General features: G+C 47.4%; 1 protein-coding gene across 2 annotated transcripts; it reads left to right on the forward strand.

The window, feature by feature from the left end:
• The first annotated feature begins 417 nt into the window (after positions 1-417).
• Positions 418-8,328, forward strand: LOC132380656 (RLA class II histocompatibility antigen, DP alpha-1 chain-like). 2 transcript variants are annotated; one of them, XM_059949613.1, is made up of 6 exons: positions 418-641; positions 1,933-2,205; positions 3,142-3,423; positions 5,400-5,511; positions 5,987-6,055; positions 6,267-8,328. In XM_059949613.1, exons 1-5 carry the CDS (start codon positions 581-583, stop codon positions 6,024-6,026), a joined length of 768 nt encoding a protein of 255 aa, XP_059805596.1. In that variant the 5' UTR covers positions 418-580; the 3' UTR covers positions 6,027-6,055; positions 6,267-8,328. The 2 variants fall into 2 exon arrangements, with proteins under 2 accessions (XP_059805596.1, XP_059805597.1); XM_059949614.1 differs by lacking the exon at positions 5,987-6,055.
• The last annotated feature ends 6,715 nt before the right edge of the window (positions 8,329-15,043 follow it).

The following is a 15,043-nucleotide window of genomic DNA, read 5'->3' on the forward strand; positions in this document are numbered from 1 at the left end:
ATGATTGTACGCTCTAGTATCAATTGTTTGGTGACAATAAAGTAAAGAAAGTAAAGTTACAGCAGTGGTGTGCAGAGGGGCATCTGATGCACAATAGGTTGAACCTTGAAGTTCGGAAGACCACGAGCAAACACTTCAGCAGGTATCTAATAAGTTAGCCACTGAGAGATGTTTCAATGTACGCATGATAAGTAAATTGGGATCTGGTGTGATTCAATTCTGTGACAAAGTCAGCCATCCTGTGAACTAAATCCAAACACAGCTGCGGGCAGACTTCACAAAACACTGTAACTTGACAAAACCTCCACCTTCAATAACTGCTCTGTGCTGCGTGGTCTAAAATTTCCTGAATGTATATTTAAACCTGCTACTTCCTGAAGAACCGGTTTAAGAGCTGAACCGTTGCCAGTTGAGGATTGTTGCTGTAGCTGTCAAGTTGATGTTACTTGTGAAACCGACACACGAGCAGCGGGGTTGAATTGCTTCACCGTAAGCAGCCAGACTCTCAGCCCCTATCGTTAACAGGACAGTCCCAGTTCACATCTTTTTATTGCTTCTGGAGAGGGGATCATCCGCAGACATGGACCTCGTCGGCTTCTTAATGGCCCTGTTATTGCCCATGGCAACGGGAGAGGAGATTGGTGAGTGCCTTGTGGATGGGGGTAACTTGGGACTTGCATTACATAGTTGGCTTAGTGGTGGCAATGTTACTGTAAGACAGAGGAGCAGAATTGGGGCCCATCGGATTTGCTCTGCTATACAATTGGCCTTTTTTATTACTCTCTCAACCCCATTCTCCTGCCTTTTCCTCGTAACCAGTCGCTTCGGGCAGATGTGGTTGGCAGCTCATCTTGTAGAAGGAAAACTCTCAAACCTCTGCTGCCTTGAGGCTATACCCACTCATGGGGTAGGCTTCGGGAATAAACTGCAAGGAATTATCTGGAGCTGGAGTCCCTACGTTGAGTTAAATGCTGATTGGCCACACGAGAGATACTGGCTGGTGCCAAACTGTATCGGTCTCCACGTAGACCATTAGGATGCAGTATTAATTGTCCCCGACCAAAGGAGGGCCTCAACAAAACTGTGAATGCCCGCAAGAAAATGAATCTCAGGGTAGTACATGGTGAGCTATGCAGAATCTAAAAATCAGAGATGTGTTGGCGGTGGAGACTGTCCATGCTATCATGTTAAACTGTTAAAACGAAACTCAAGGTCACTCAGGTGTTCCCAGTTAATATTTCTACGACAGCCACGGTTTATGTTTGTAGTTGTCTGCTGCTGTAGCCCAGCCACGACAAGTTCTAACAGACTGCGTGCTCAGAGATGCTCGTCTGCACACCACTGTTGTAACGTGTGGTTACTTTAGTCACTGTCACCTTCCTGTCAGGTTGAACCAGTCTGGCCATTCTCCTCTGACCTCCCTCATTAACAAGCCGTTTTTGCTCACAGAACTGCTACTCACTGGATTTTTTTCTGTTCTTCACTCCATTCTCTGTAAACTCCAAACCAGGGGGACCAAACCTGTTCTGTGCATTGGACCCCAACCATTAAACGAGAGGTCCCTGGACCCCAGGTTGGGAACCACTGCTCTAAGGACATTTGTGCGTGAAAATCCCAGGGGATCAACAGCCTCTGAGATACTCAAACCACCCCGTCTGGCACCAACGCTTTCTCCACAGTCACTTAGGTCACATTTCTTCCCCAACTCTGATGTTCGGTCTGAACAACAGCTGAACATCTTGACCATGTCTGCGTGCTTTAATGCATTGAGCTGCTGCCACGTGATTGGCTGATTAGATAGCTGCATTAACGAGCAGGTGTACCTAATAATGTGGCCAGTGATTGTAGATGTACTTTGCTAATTTATTTATTTTGGACGCGGTCGAGGAGAGGGTGGGCATATGTCTCACTTCTTTCTAACTTTGTTCCAAGTGTTTAGAAGTGTCTCTGAAAGGCTGTATTACAGCCACACTCCGAGTTCCGAAACCAACGGCCACATCTTCGACATGAACACCTCCCCCTTTCTCTTCTACGATTACCAGTACCAGATGTTCTTCATCAATGGAGCCGAGACAGACGGGATAAAGGAACTTGGCCAAGACGAGGTGAACCACTTCAAGGAGAGGGCAAGCGGGATCCAGGCCTGGGAGCAGGGCATCATCAAAGAAATGATGAAGTTCTCCAACGGTTCGAGTGTCCTGAAAAGTGAGTCGCCACATAGAGAAACAGGCCCTTCGGCCTATCTAGTCCATGCCGAAATATTATCCAATCGATGTGCGCCCGGGCCATCACCTTCCATGCCCCTCCCATCCAGCTGCATCTCTTAAATATTGAATCAAAGTTACATCCGCCACTTCCGATGGCAGCTCGTTCCATGTTCTCAACCCCTCTAAGGTTCCCTTTCACTTCACCCTTAACTCTCAACTCACAAACTCTAGTTCTGGACCTCAGTGGAAAAAAAAACCTGCTCGCGTTTAGCTTCTCTACGCCCCTCATAATTTTGTTCATCTCTATCAAATCATTCTCCTATACTCCGGGGCATAAAGTCCTAACCTATTCATCCTTTCCCAATAACTCAAGTACTTAAGACCTCGTAAATTTTCTCTGCACTCTTTCAATCTTATTGATATCACTCCTGTAGATAGGTGACCGGAAGTACACACAATGCTCCAAATTTGACCTCAATGGCATCTCATACAACTCAACACTTTGATTTATGAATATTTGTGAACATTTCAATTTTATAAACATTTCGAACCTTCTCATGGCCCATTCTGAACTGAACTAGACCCTTTCAGCTGCATTTGGCCAATGTCTCTTTCCTATCTGTGAGCCTGTCTAATTGTCTTTCAGTCCAACAGAACCATCCTCTGGCTCTGTCAGGTCGATGAGGCAGTGGCTCTACCAGCTACACTTCTGTCCTTTTCATATATCTGCCTGATCTTTGCCCTTTCGCTAAACCTCCTCTGAAGCTTTGAGGTCCTCTTATGCCTGATTTGCCCAGAACTTCAGGGGCATGTTTGGTTGCATTCAGAACAAACCTGTGGCCATTCACAGTTACTTTTGCCCCGTTCACACTGACCTGTCCACATCTGCATTTACCTTTGACCTGTTCACGGTGACCTTTGCTCCGTGTTCCAGAGAAACCCACCATCCACATCTACACGGAAGACGACTATGCTCCGGGGAGCTCGAACACCCTGTACTGTTACGCTGAGAACTTCTACCCTAACGAGATCGAGCTCAGCTTCCTCATCAACGGGCAGCCATTCACCGGGCCTGTCCGATCGTCCCCACTGGTGGTGGAGTCAGACTGGACCTTCAACGTCTACAAGTACATTGACATCGAGCCAAAGGACGGGGACACATTCAGCTGTCGGGCAGCACACCTCAGCCTTGATGGAGGGCTGACCGTCTCACTAGGTATGTTGGCTGGGAAAGGGGCAGAGAGAGACTAACATGGGTCACGTATCCAAAACCGAGGTTACTGTTCTGGAGCAAAGCTGTAAACATCGAGGCCTCTCAATCTGGACATCCTTACAGTCCGCTAGATTTTATCAACATTCCTGAGACTCCGGAGATCCTGGTACAACTTCCCGGGACCCCTGTAAATACTAACACACTCCCCAGAACCCCTGTAAATACCGATACATTACCCGGGACCCCCCCAAGTACCAACACACTTCCTGGGACCCCCCCCCATAAATACCAACACTTATGGTAGGGTCCTTGCTCTGAGAATGTTTCTCGTTTCCGTCCCTGCATGAGAGTTTGTTGTTCCTCCGCACCTGGGTCCAGTCGTTGTCGGTGCAGACTGTGGCAGGGACAGATTGGGGTGGGCTTTCACTGTAACATTGTACCAGGATACACTGAAAAGCTTTTGTTTACCATCCAAGCAGTATATTCCTTGAATAAGTACATAATGGCAGTAAAAAGAAAAATGGACAGAATACAGAAATGGAGTGGCTTGTTTGTTTGTGGTTGGACTAAACACTTTACAGCACCTGTCTATAAGTTCTCCCCATGACTTTGTGGGTTTCCATCAAGGGCTCTGTTTTCTGCCACTTTTCGTAACTTCAAAACATTAAACTAATTCAATGGAGTCCGAAATGCTGATCTAACTTATGTTTATTCAATGTGAGGCGTGTGCGTGTCACACTGTGGCCTGCTGATGTATGTAACTCATAATGAATTATTTAAACAGACAAGAATGCTGCATCAACCAATATATATGCAAGATTACTCAAATATTTTTGAAACATTAGATATAGCAGTTTCTCCCACATCCCAAAGATGTATAGATCCGCCTGTTAATTGGTCACATGGGGGCTGAGTTGATAGTTGAATTGATCACATTGGTGTGATTGGGTGGCATGGGCTCGTTCAAAGTTCAAAGTGCATTTGTTGTCAAAATATGTATACGTTATACAACCTTCAGATTCGTCCCCTTACAGGCAGCTACAAAACAAGAAACCCAAAAGAACTCATTAACAAAACACTAATTAACACCCAAAGAGAGAAAGAAAAGACAAATCAAACAAGCAACAGCATCTTGAAGGAAAGACACAGAGCTTTGGTTGATCACGCGGTGGAGTTCACAGCCCCGAAGCCAGAGTCAGCCAGCCTCGGCCTCCGCAGAGAGCAGAGTGAGCACAGCGGGGCAGCGAGCAGCTCCGGTGCCGACACCCTGCATTTTCAATCCATCAGGCCCGGTGCTTACATTGTACAAACATCAGGGTGTTCCCCTCTGTAGGCCCCAGGCCCTGTTACATCAATACACTCTGAGATTGGACCCACGTTTCAGCCTTTACCCAACCTAGACCTTGCTCCGACTTTGCACCGCACCCGCGTACCCCTTCACTGTTTGCGGCGACTGTTTATCATGATCATAAGAAAAGGTCTTATTAATAAAGTATTTAGTTGTGTTTCTTGCTTTATGAACCATCGGTAAGCTGCCGCCTGTGGCCTGGTACCAGGCTGTATCTCAAATAAGATAATTTTTTAAAAGAATATAGTTTAAACAGTTACAGAGAAAGTGTGGTGCAGGCCAACAAATAAAGTTCGAGGGCCACACTGAGGTAGATTGAGAAATCGAGAGCTTTAACACACAAGGGCTCCCTTCAAGCGGGTAGAATCTATCCTTGAGCCTGCTGGGATGCACTTGGCATCTTCTGCCCAACGGGGCAGAAGGGAAGAGAGGGGTTTTTGATTATATGGGCTGCTTTACTGAGGCAGCGGGAAGTGTAGACAGAGTCCACGGAGAGGATATTGGTTCCGTGATGTGTTGTGATCTGGTTAGGATGCTATCCAGGGTGGCACCTTTAAAAAAAAGGCTGGTCAGAGTCCTCAGGGACGTGCCGAATTTGGACTCAATCTGCCCTCCTGACTTCATCCCACAGACCTGCTTCCTCCCGTGGCCACATCCGGGATTATTGTCTGTGCAGTCGGAGTCATAGTGGGAATTATCGGGCTGCTGGTAACACTGTACCTGAGCAGGGCGATGCACAAAAGGTGAGAACTTCCTTCGTTTCTGTGACTGATCCACCCCCTCGTCCCCCAAATAGAACATTGACCACTACAGCAAGGTACAGGCCCTTCAGCCCAAGATGTTGTACTAACCCTTTAAGCTACTCCAACTTCGACTTAACCCTTCTCTCCCACATCGCCTTCCGTTTTTTCAATTATCCATTTGCCTGTCTAAGAGTTCCATAAGTTCCCCTAAAGTATCTGCCACCACCCCTGACAGTGCCTTCCATGCATCCGTGAGACATAGGAGTAAAATCAGGCCATTTGGCCCATCGAGTCTGCTCCACCATTTCATCATGGCTGATCCAACTTTCCTCAGCCCCGATCTCCTGCCTCTGGGTAAACATCCTCACCCACAGTGAAAAACAACGCCTGGCACTTGTTTTGGCTCCCCCTATTTCCCTGAAGTTTCCCAGCATTTGTGAAAGAGGGGTTTCACCTTTGCTCTGTTCTCTTGCAGGCGGGGAGGAGATTGCTCGGGGAGATCCTCCAATAAATAACCTCCAGACGGGCAGAAAGACAGGAGAAGGTGAGTGGCACTGAACTTGCCAATCTTACCAGTCATCAAGTCACCCTTTCCAGTCTGAGTCTTGTCCGACAGTCCCATAAACCTGTAACCAGCAAGGGAAAGTTGGTTCACCGTTGTGACGTGTCTCAAAGTACTGTGAAAAACTGTGTTTTGCATGCATCTATCAGTCACTCTGTGTCTAACCTGTCTTTTCCTTTTTCATTTTCTGCAGGGAAGTTTCTGAACACTGTCTCCTGAACCTGGGGGTGTGAGAATTAAAGATGTGAAAAGAAAATACAAAATAGAAACTGGTTTTATATTGTCCTAGTAAAATAAAATGTAAAGTTAGCACAGATCACCAGTTTGGAACAAAGATGTATAAAATTCATGCACTCAGAGCCCGGGAGTGTGTGATGGGACGGTGTGGAGGGAGCTACACTCTGTCTGACCCCGGGAGTGAGTGATGGGATGGTGTGGAGGGAGCTTCACTCTCTATCTGACCCCAGGAGTGTGTGATGGGACGGTGTGGAGGGAGTTTCACTCTGTATCTGACTCCGGGAGTGTGTGATAGGACAGTGTGGAGGGAGTTTCAATCTGTGTCTGACCCTGGGAGTGTGTGATGGGACGGAGTGGAGGGAGATTCACTCTGTGTCTGACCCTGGGAGTGTGTGATGGGACAGTGTGGAGGGAGATTCACTCTGTCAATCTTAGTCAAAGTTCAAAATAATAAACAAACAAAAAATAATTCAGAGAACACGAGTTGTAGAGTCCTTGAAAGTGAGTCAATTCATTGTGGAATCAGTTCAGAGTTGGGGTGAGTGAAGTTATCCACGCTGGTTCAGGAGCCTGATGGTTGAGGGGTGATATTTGTTTCTGAACCTGTTAGTATGGGACCTCTGGCTCCAGGAGGCAGCAAGAGGAGATGGTCTGGATGCTGTGATGTGTTGGTCAAGGTGTGACATGCAATGAAAAAACTGCAACATTCAACAATTATAGCCACCCAGGTCTTGCTCTTGTCTCCCTGCTGCCATCAGGAAGGAGGTACAGGAGCCTCAGGACTCACACCACCAGGTTCAGAAATAGTAATTACCCCTCAACCATCAGGCTCCTGAACCAGTGTGGATAACTTCAATTGCCCCTTCACTGAAATATTCCCACAACCTATGGGCTCACTTTAAAGGACTCTTCATCTCATGTTCTCAATATTTATTTATTATTGTTATTATTTTTCACACACTGTCCCATCGCACACATTCCCGGCATCAGACACAGAATGAAGCTCCCTCCACACTGTCCCACAGTTCTCCTGACCCAACAGTTCACTATAGTTCTTACATGTGAGAAGATTCTGACAGTAATGGCTGATATAAGCATTGTCTCTGTGATGGCAGTGTAGAATTGGAAAGGAGGGGGAAGCACCAGACAGATATTCTGTAATGATCAATAAACCAATTGTTTGGAATCAAATGACACCGTGCCTCTCCCCCCCACCCCTGGCACTCCTTCTCTGCCACCTGTCCCACACACCTCCTGCGGGCTCCACGCTTACCATTCCCAATATGCGGTACTGTGCAGTCTATGCAAAAAATGCAGTACCATGCAAAATAATGCACCCTAGTTGTATATATGTGCCCAAGACCTTTGCACAGAACCAGATATAATTCATTTATTCACCAAGCACACCTACTCAGACTGCTGTCACAAGAAAGCAGCATCCATCATCAGGGACCCCACCACCCAGGACAGGCTCTCTCCTCACTGCTGCCATCAGGAAGAAGGGGTGACAGCCTCCAGGTTCAGGAACCATTATTGCCCCCTGACCATCTGATCCTGAACCAGAAGGGACGACTTCACTTCGTCTCATTCACCCCATCACCGAACCACCTCTTGTTGCTACCTTCACTCTTGCCACGGCAGAAGAATTGGTGATTTGAAGATTAAACTGACAAATCAGCCACACCCCCACCTTTTCGTTTGGTTATCCTTCGTCCCGGTTTGATTCCTTCCACATCCATTTCTGTTTCAGTTAATTAGTTTAGTTCATTCAGCTCATAACATCATTGGTCGTTAGCACCTGTTATCTTTGTTCAACTTACCCTAGGCTAGACACTGACAAAGTAATCAAGTTTTAATTTGAAACTTTCTATTACTGAACATATTACTTTGTTTAATGAAATGAAGGCATTTCTCTGTAACATATAAGGTTTTGGAAAATGAGTGTTTGGAAATCTAAAATTTGCTCTTTTCTACTGATACACTAATGCAGAAGACAAAAGGTAAACATTTCTCGGGAGCCCGAGACTTTTGCACAATATTATAAATAAATAATTTTTTGTTCTACTGTAAATGGTGACATATATGTACTCTGATAATAAATTTACTTTGGACTTTAATACGGAAATAATGTGTCAAAATTATATACAGAAATAATACTTTACTTATGTAAAATAAATAATGAATGGTTTATGTAACTCCCTGGACAGGGAAACTCGCTTGTGCGTGTCATTGGGGCCTCACACCCAGAGCAGATAGAGGTCGGGTTTCAGCTGTCACACTTTGGTGCATCCAGGGGGAAGGAAGATCAACACCTTTGTCCTCGCAGATGGACGAGTATCTTTGATGTCACCCGTGAAGGTGTTCCCCTGCACAGGGCCGCACACTGTAACTCCGCGATTGTGTGTTCAAACCTGCCCTCCGGAGTCTTTGAGTGTGTACTTTACGCCACCTCACTCAGACTGAACGGGTTTCTCCCAGGTGCTCCGGGAACATAGAACACAACGCCACAGTACAGGCCCTTCGGCCCACAATGTGGTGCCGACCTTTTCACCCACTCTACCATCAATCTGACCCTCTCCTCCCACTTAGCCCTCCATTTTTTTCTCAATGTGCCTATCTAAGAGTCCGTTAAATGTCCCTAATGTGTCCGCCTCTACCACAACCATGCACCCACCATTCTTACCCAGACATCTCCCCCTATACTTTCCTCCAATCACCTTAAAACTATGCCCTTTCGTATTAGCCACCTTATCCTGGGAAAAGGTGCTGGCTGTCCACTCGATCAATCTCCCTTATCATCTTGTACAATTCTATTAAGTCACCTCTTATCCTCCTTCACTGCAAAGAGAAAAGCCCTAGCGAACTCAGTCTATCCTCACAGGACATGCTCTCTAATCCAGGTAGCTTCCTGGTAAATCTCCTCTGCACCCTCTCTAAAAAAAACTTCCAGTTCCTTTCTACAATGAGGCAAAGAGAGGAGAGAGCACAATGTTCCAAGTGAGGTGTTTCAGAGCTGAAACATTACGTCGCAGCCTTTGAACTCAATCCCCCAACTAACGAAGGCCAACCACCCTGTCAACTTGCTCAGTAACTTTGAGGATCGAATGGATGTGAATACCAAGATTCCTCTGCCCCTCCACCTGCTACGAATCCTGCAATTATCCCTGTATTCTGCCTTCAAATTCGACCTCCCTCAGTGAATCACTCCATATGCTGCTGGTTCCCAGTCAGACTCTGCTTCTCCAAATGCTCATAAATCTTCTCTCGAAAATCTCCAATATTTCTCCCACCACTGAAATAAATTCCCAGGGGTTTCCCTATTCCCTTTCTCGAATAAAGGGATGACATTTCCCACCATTCTGGTACAGCCCCTGTGGCTGGTGAGGGTGCAGTTACAGTTCACACTATTTTACCCTTGATATGTTTCCTGTGCCATCCTTGAGCACTGCTGGGGCATCATCCAGTGTCCCTCCCAGTTCACTTTCAGATGACTCTACTGCAGGGGATGTGGCATGCCAATGGTGGATGGATCTCCAGGCAAGTTGTCTCAGCCAATCATGGCCCTCCTGCTCTTACCACACACAAGCCCAATGTGGCTTGACGGTTGTTGTACCTCACTGCTCCAAATGTCATTTCCACAGGAGTCATCTTTTCTCCAGTTTAGGTTCTTACCTGGATAACTACAGCCTTCAGTGTAGTATCTTTGAAAAGCTGTGTTCAAACTCATTTAGAGGAATGACTGAAACAGCCATGCCAGTATCCAATTCTATTTTAATTAATTTGCCGTTCATTTCTGGTCTCAGTCATTGCTTGTCTCTTACCAGCTTTTACATTGTAAATCTAAAGGCTACGCAGTCCAGTATCACTCATCAAAACCAGATTTTTCATCAACAACATGCAGATTAGTTCTCCTTTGAAACTACAACTTTATCTTTTTCTCTTCGCTGTGCAGTCCATTTGTTTTTGTCTGCCTGATATGCTCTTTGTACGTCCTACTTTTTTATATTTTCTGCAAGTTTCACCTTTAAATCTGCATTCGACAGGTATATGTGACCCTCTGCCACAATGGTAACACAATTTGTTTGGCCAGGCCAGTTTCTGTTTCAACATTGCAATTTTGTTCACATTGGCTTTCACTCCTGACAGCAATTCAATTGTGTCTCTGTCTTGTGTTTCCATTGATACAGTTATTTCAACTGCTCTTCTGAATGTAATTTGTGCTTCAGTTAGGAGTCACTTTTAAATGCTGTCTTGTAAGTTTCCACAAATTAATTATCACCCAGTGCTTTATTAAGCTCAGTACCAAACTGACAATGCTCAGACAACTTCTTCAATTCAATTTTGCAACTCCAAAAATGAAAATGAATTGAAAGTGTCTGGCCCCGGGAGTGTGGGACGGGACGGTGTGGAGGGAGTTTCACTCTGTGTCTGACCCCGGGAGTGTATAATATGGAGGGAGCTTCACTCTGGGTCTGACCCCTGGAGTGTGTGATCTGGAGGGAGCTTCACTCTGTGTCTGACCCCGGGAGCGTGTGACGTGACGGTGTGGAGGGAGTTTCACTCTGTGTCTCAGCCCAGGAATTTGTGATGGGACGGTGCAGAGGGAGCTTCACTCTGTGTCTGACCCTGGGAGTATGTGATGCGACAGTGTGGAGGGAGTTTCACTTTGTGTCTGGCCCCGGGAGTGTGTGATGGGACAGTATGGAGGGAGCTTCACTCTGTGTCTAACCCGGGGAACCTGTGATGGGACGGTGCAGAGGGAGCTTCACTCTGTGTCTGACCCCGGAGGTGTGTGATGGGACGGTATGAAGGGAGCTTCACTCTGTGTCTGACCCCGGGAGTGTGTGATGGGACGGTGTGGAGGGAGCTTCACTCTGTGTCTGACCCCGGGAGTGTGTGATGGGGCGGTGTGGAGGGAGCTTCACTCTGTGTCTGACCCCAGGAGTGTGATGGGACGGTGTGGAGGGAGCTTCACTCTGTGTCTGACCCCGGGAGTGTGTGATGGGGCGGTGTGGAGGGAGCTTCACTCTGTGTCTGACCCTGGGAGTGTGTGATGTGGAGGGAGCTTCACTCTGTGTCTGACCCCGGGAGTATGTGATAGGATGGTGTTGAGGGAGTTTCCCTCTGTGTCTGACCCCAGGAGTGTGTGAAGGGACAGTGTGGATGGAGTTTCACTCTGTGTCTGACCCCTTTATTTTATTACAAAATCCTTTATTACAAATATCGGTGCTATACAATATATACAAAACAGTGGCAAACTGCCTGTCGGTGTGATGTGGAGGGAGCTTCAGTATGTGTCTGTCCCCGGGAGTGTGTGATGGGACGGTGTGGAGGGAGATTCACTCTGTATCTGACCCCGGGACTGTGTGATGGGACGGTGTTGAGGGAGTTTCCCTCTGTGTCTGACTCCGGGAGTGTGTGAAGGGACGGTGTGGAGGGAGCTTCACTCTGTGTCTGTCCCCGGGAGTGTGTGATGGGACGATGTGGAGGGAGCTTCAGTCTGTGTCTGTCCCCGGGAGTGTGTGATGGGACGGTGTGGAGGGAGATTCACTCTGTGTCTGACCCCGGGAGTGTGTGATGGGACGGTGTGGAGGGAGTTTCACTCTGTGTCTGACCCTGGGAGTATGTGATGGGATGGTGTGGAGGGAGCTTCACTCTGTGTCTGACCCCTGGAGTGTGTGATGGGACGGTGTGGAGGGAGATTCACTCTGTGTCTGACCCCGGGAGTGTGTGATGTGGAGGGAGCTTTACTCTGTGTCTGACCCCGGGAGTGTGTGATGGGACGGTGTGGAGGGAGTATCACTCTGTGTCTGACCCCGGGAGTGCCTGTCGGTGTGGTGTGGAGGGAGCGGAGAGAGCCTGCATAGATTATAATAAACTAAATAGCCTTCACCTCTGAGAAGCTCTCTGCTTTCCTTGGCTGCTCTTCCCTGTAATTCCCAGTTTGCAATTCCATCCCCTTGTGAAACTGCAGACACGTCATTCATCAGTAGCTTCCCCCGCGATCTTGTTTCGACGCCCGTCAGTTATCACCGTGTTTGTAATTGATCGTGTCCCTGGCTCACGTTCCGCTGCGAAGCTCCCTTGAAGCTACAGAAAGTCCCCACTGCCTTCCCGTCTCCAGGGACAAGGCTGAAATGTTTTCCCACTTCCTTGTAAAAAAAACCCGTTCTGATTGGTGGGTCCACTGCCCGGCCGTGAACTCCGCACTAACTGCCTGTTCAACTGAGTGCGAGAGACAGCTCACAAACACACTGACAAGCAAAATTCTAAAAACTCCGCGTCCAGAGCCGCCAAGATCTTGTGACGGCTCCTGCGGTGTGAATCCGACCATTGCTCCCCCTCAGCCGCACGCCGTGCCGATGACAGGCTAACTGTGTGGACGGGAGCTTGGCAGGTGGCGTGGGCTCGATCAAAGAACAGTACAGGCCCTTCAGCCCGCTAGATTGTGCCGGCCTTTCAACCAGCTCCAAGATCAGTCTGCCCCTTCCTTCCTACAGAGCCTCCATTCTTCCAATCATCCACCTGCCTGCCTACCAGTTTCTGAAATGCCCCAAATGTATCTGCCTCTATCACCACCCCTGGCAGGGTGTTCCATACACCCATCCTACTCTGTGTAAAGAATACTTTCTTCCAATCACCTTTAAAATTTTGCCCCCTTGTATTAGTTATTTCCACCCTGGGAGAAAACTCCAGCCTGTTGTATTGCACACCTCCATCAAGTCACCTCTCATCCTCCTTAACTCCAGAATGTCCTAGCTCACCCAATCTGCCTAGGCAAGGCAGCATCCTGGTAAATCTCCTCTGCATCCTCTCTAAATCTTCCGCATCCTTCCCATAATGAGGCGACCAGAGCTGAACACAAAATTCCAGGTGGCTAAATATACTCACTGGCCACTTTATTAGTTACCTCCTGTACCTAGTGAAGTGGCCACTCAGTGTATGTTCGTGATCTTCTGCTGCTGTAGCCCACCCACTTCAAGGTTCAATGTGTTGTGCATTCAGAGATGCTCTTCTACACAGAACAGCTGAGTTACCGTCAGCTTGAACCAATCTGGCCACTCTCCTCCGACTTTTCTCTCATTAACAAAGCATTTTTGCCCACAGAACTATATCTCACTGGGTATTTTTCTTTTCATTTTGTTTTGATTTCCACACCAACCTCAGGAAAACAGAGACTGCTGTGCGTGAAAATCCCAGGAGATCAGCAGTTTCCGGGATACTCAAGGCACCCCATCTGGCACCAACAGTCATTCCACGGTCAAAGTCACAGATCACATTTCTTCCCCATTCTGATGTTTGGTCTGAACAACTGAACCTTTTGACCATGTCAGCATGCTTTTATGCATTGAGTTGCCGCCACACGATTGGCTGATTAGATATCTGCATTAACGAGCCGGTGTAGAGGCACACTTCATAAAATGGATATTGAGTGCAGCTTGTAAAACTCTTAAAAAAGCTGGTTTACAGGTACCGCAAGTAATTGCAAGGTCTATTGGAATGTTGGTCTTTATTGTGAAGAGTTGGGCGTATGAAATTGGGGATGAATGTTTTAAAGGACACGTGGATTACGGAATATAGCAGAAACGCAAGAGGTTCTGCAGAAGCTCGAAATCCAATGCAACACATGGAAAAATGCCGGTGGATCTCAGCAGTGACGTTACAAAGTCGAATTGAAATGGATTGTCACTGGGAGATGGGATATCCCGTCAACCCATTTCATTCCGACTTCCCATTCCCATTCCGGCATGTCTGCCCACAGCCCCCACTACTGCCACAATGAGGCACCCTCAGACTAGAGGAGCAATACCTCATTTTCCGTTTGGGTAGCTTCCAATCTGGTGGCATGAGCATCAATCTCTCCAACTTCTGGCAATTTCTCCCTGTTACTCCATTTCCAAATCTGGCTCCTCGTTTAAATGCCTTATTTGTGCCCCCATCACCACCCACGGCAGCCCGTTTCAAGCAACTATCATTGTGTCTTACTAAATTCTTGCCCTGCCATCTCCTCTAAACTGGGAGCATGAACATCGATTTCTCTAAATTTCAGTCATTTCTAACCCCCCCCCCCCCACTCTCTTCTTGCACCAGGCCATCGAACCGATCAACTCACGCTGATTTGAGTGTACTCTGTATTACATTGGCTGTTCTAGTCATTATAAATTACTATAAATCACCATGATGGCACATTGCACATTTAGATGGAGACGTAACGTAAAGATTTTTACTCCTCGTGTATGTAAAAGATCTAAGAAATAAAGTCAATTCAATTGAATTCTCTTTTTCCATTCCTCAATCTGGTTTCCCTCTTACCTGCCCATCATTTCCCCTGGTGCCCCTACTCCGTCACTTTCTGCTATGATCCTCCCCTGTCAGATTCTGTCTTCTTCAGCCCTTTATCACCTCCCCAGCTTCTTACTTCATCCCCCTCATCCTGTCCCACCTATCACCTCCCGGTTTGTACCTCTTCTCTCCACTTACCTTCTTGCTCTGCAAATAACACCCCCCCCCCCCACCCACGTTCCTTTCCAGTCCTGATGAAGTGTCTGGGTCTGAAACGTCGACTCTTTATCCTCCCCTATAGGTTCTGACTCCGGCTGGGGGGGGGGGGTTCATCGGCCTTGGATGGGAGAAGGAAAACTCTGATTTGAAACCTCCGCTGCCTTGCGGCCATACCCACCCACGGGGAAAGGCTTCGGGAGTAAACCCCGAGGAAGAAATCCGGAGCCGGGG

This window comes from Hypanus sabinus, chromosome 24 (assembly GCF_030144855.1).
Source record: "Hypanus sabinus isolate sHypSab1 chromosome 24, sHypSab1.hap1, whole genome shotgun sequence".
Taxonomy (NCBI): Eukaryota; Metazoa; Chordata; class Chondrichthyes; order Myliobatiformes; family Dasyatidae; genus Hypanus; species Hypanus sabinus.

Coding starts and splice junctions, on each gene's coding strand:
- LOC132380656 (XM_059949613.1), top strand. CDS start 581: ATGGACCTCGTCGGCTTCTTAATGGCCCTGTTATTGCCCATGGCAACG. Junction 642..1,932: donor GGCAACGGGAGAGGAGATTG/GTGAGTGCCTTG, acceptor CTTTGTTCCAAG/TGTTTAGAAGTGTCTCTGAA. Junction 5,512..5,986: donor AGCAGGGCGATGCACAAAAG/GTGAGAACTTCC, acceptor GTTCTCTTGCAG/GCGGGGAGGAGATTGCTCGG.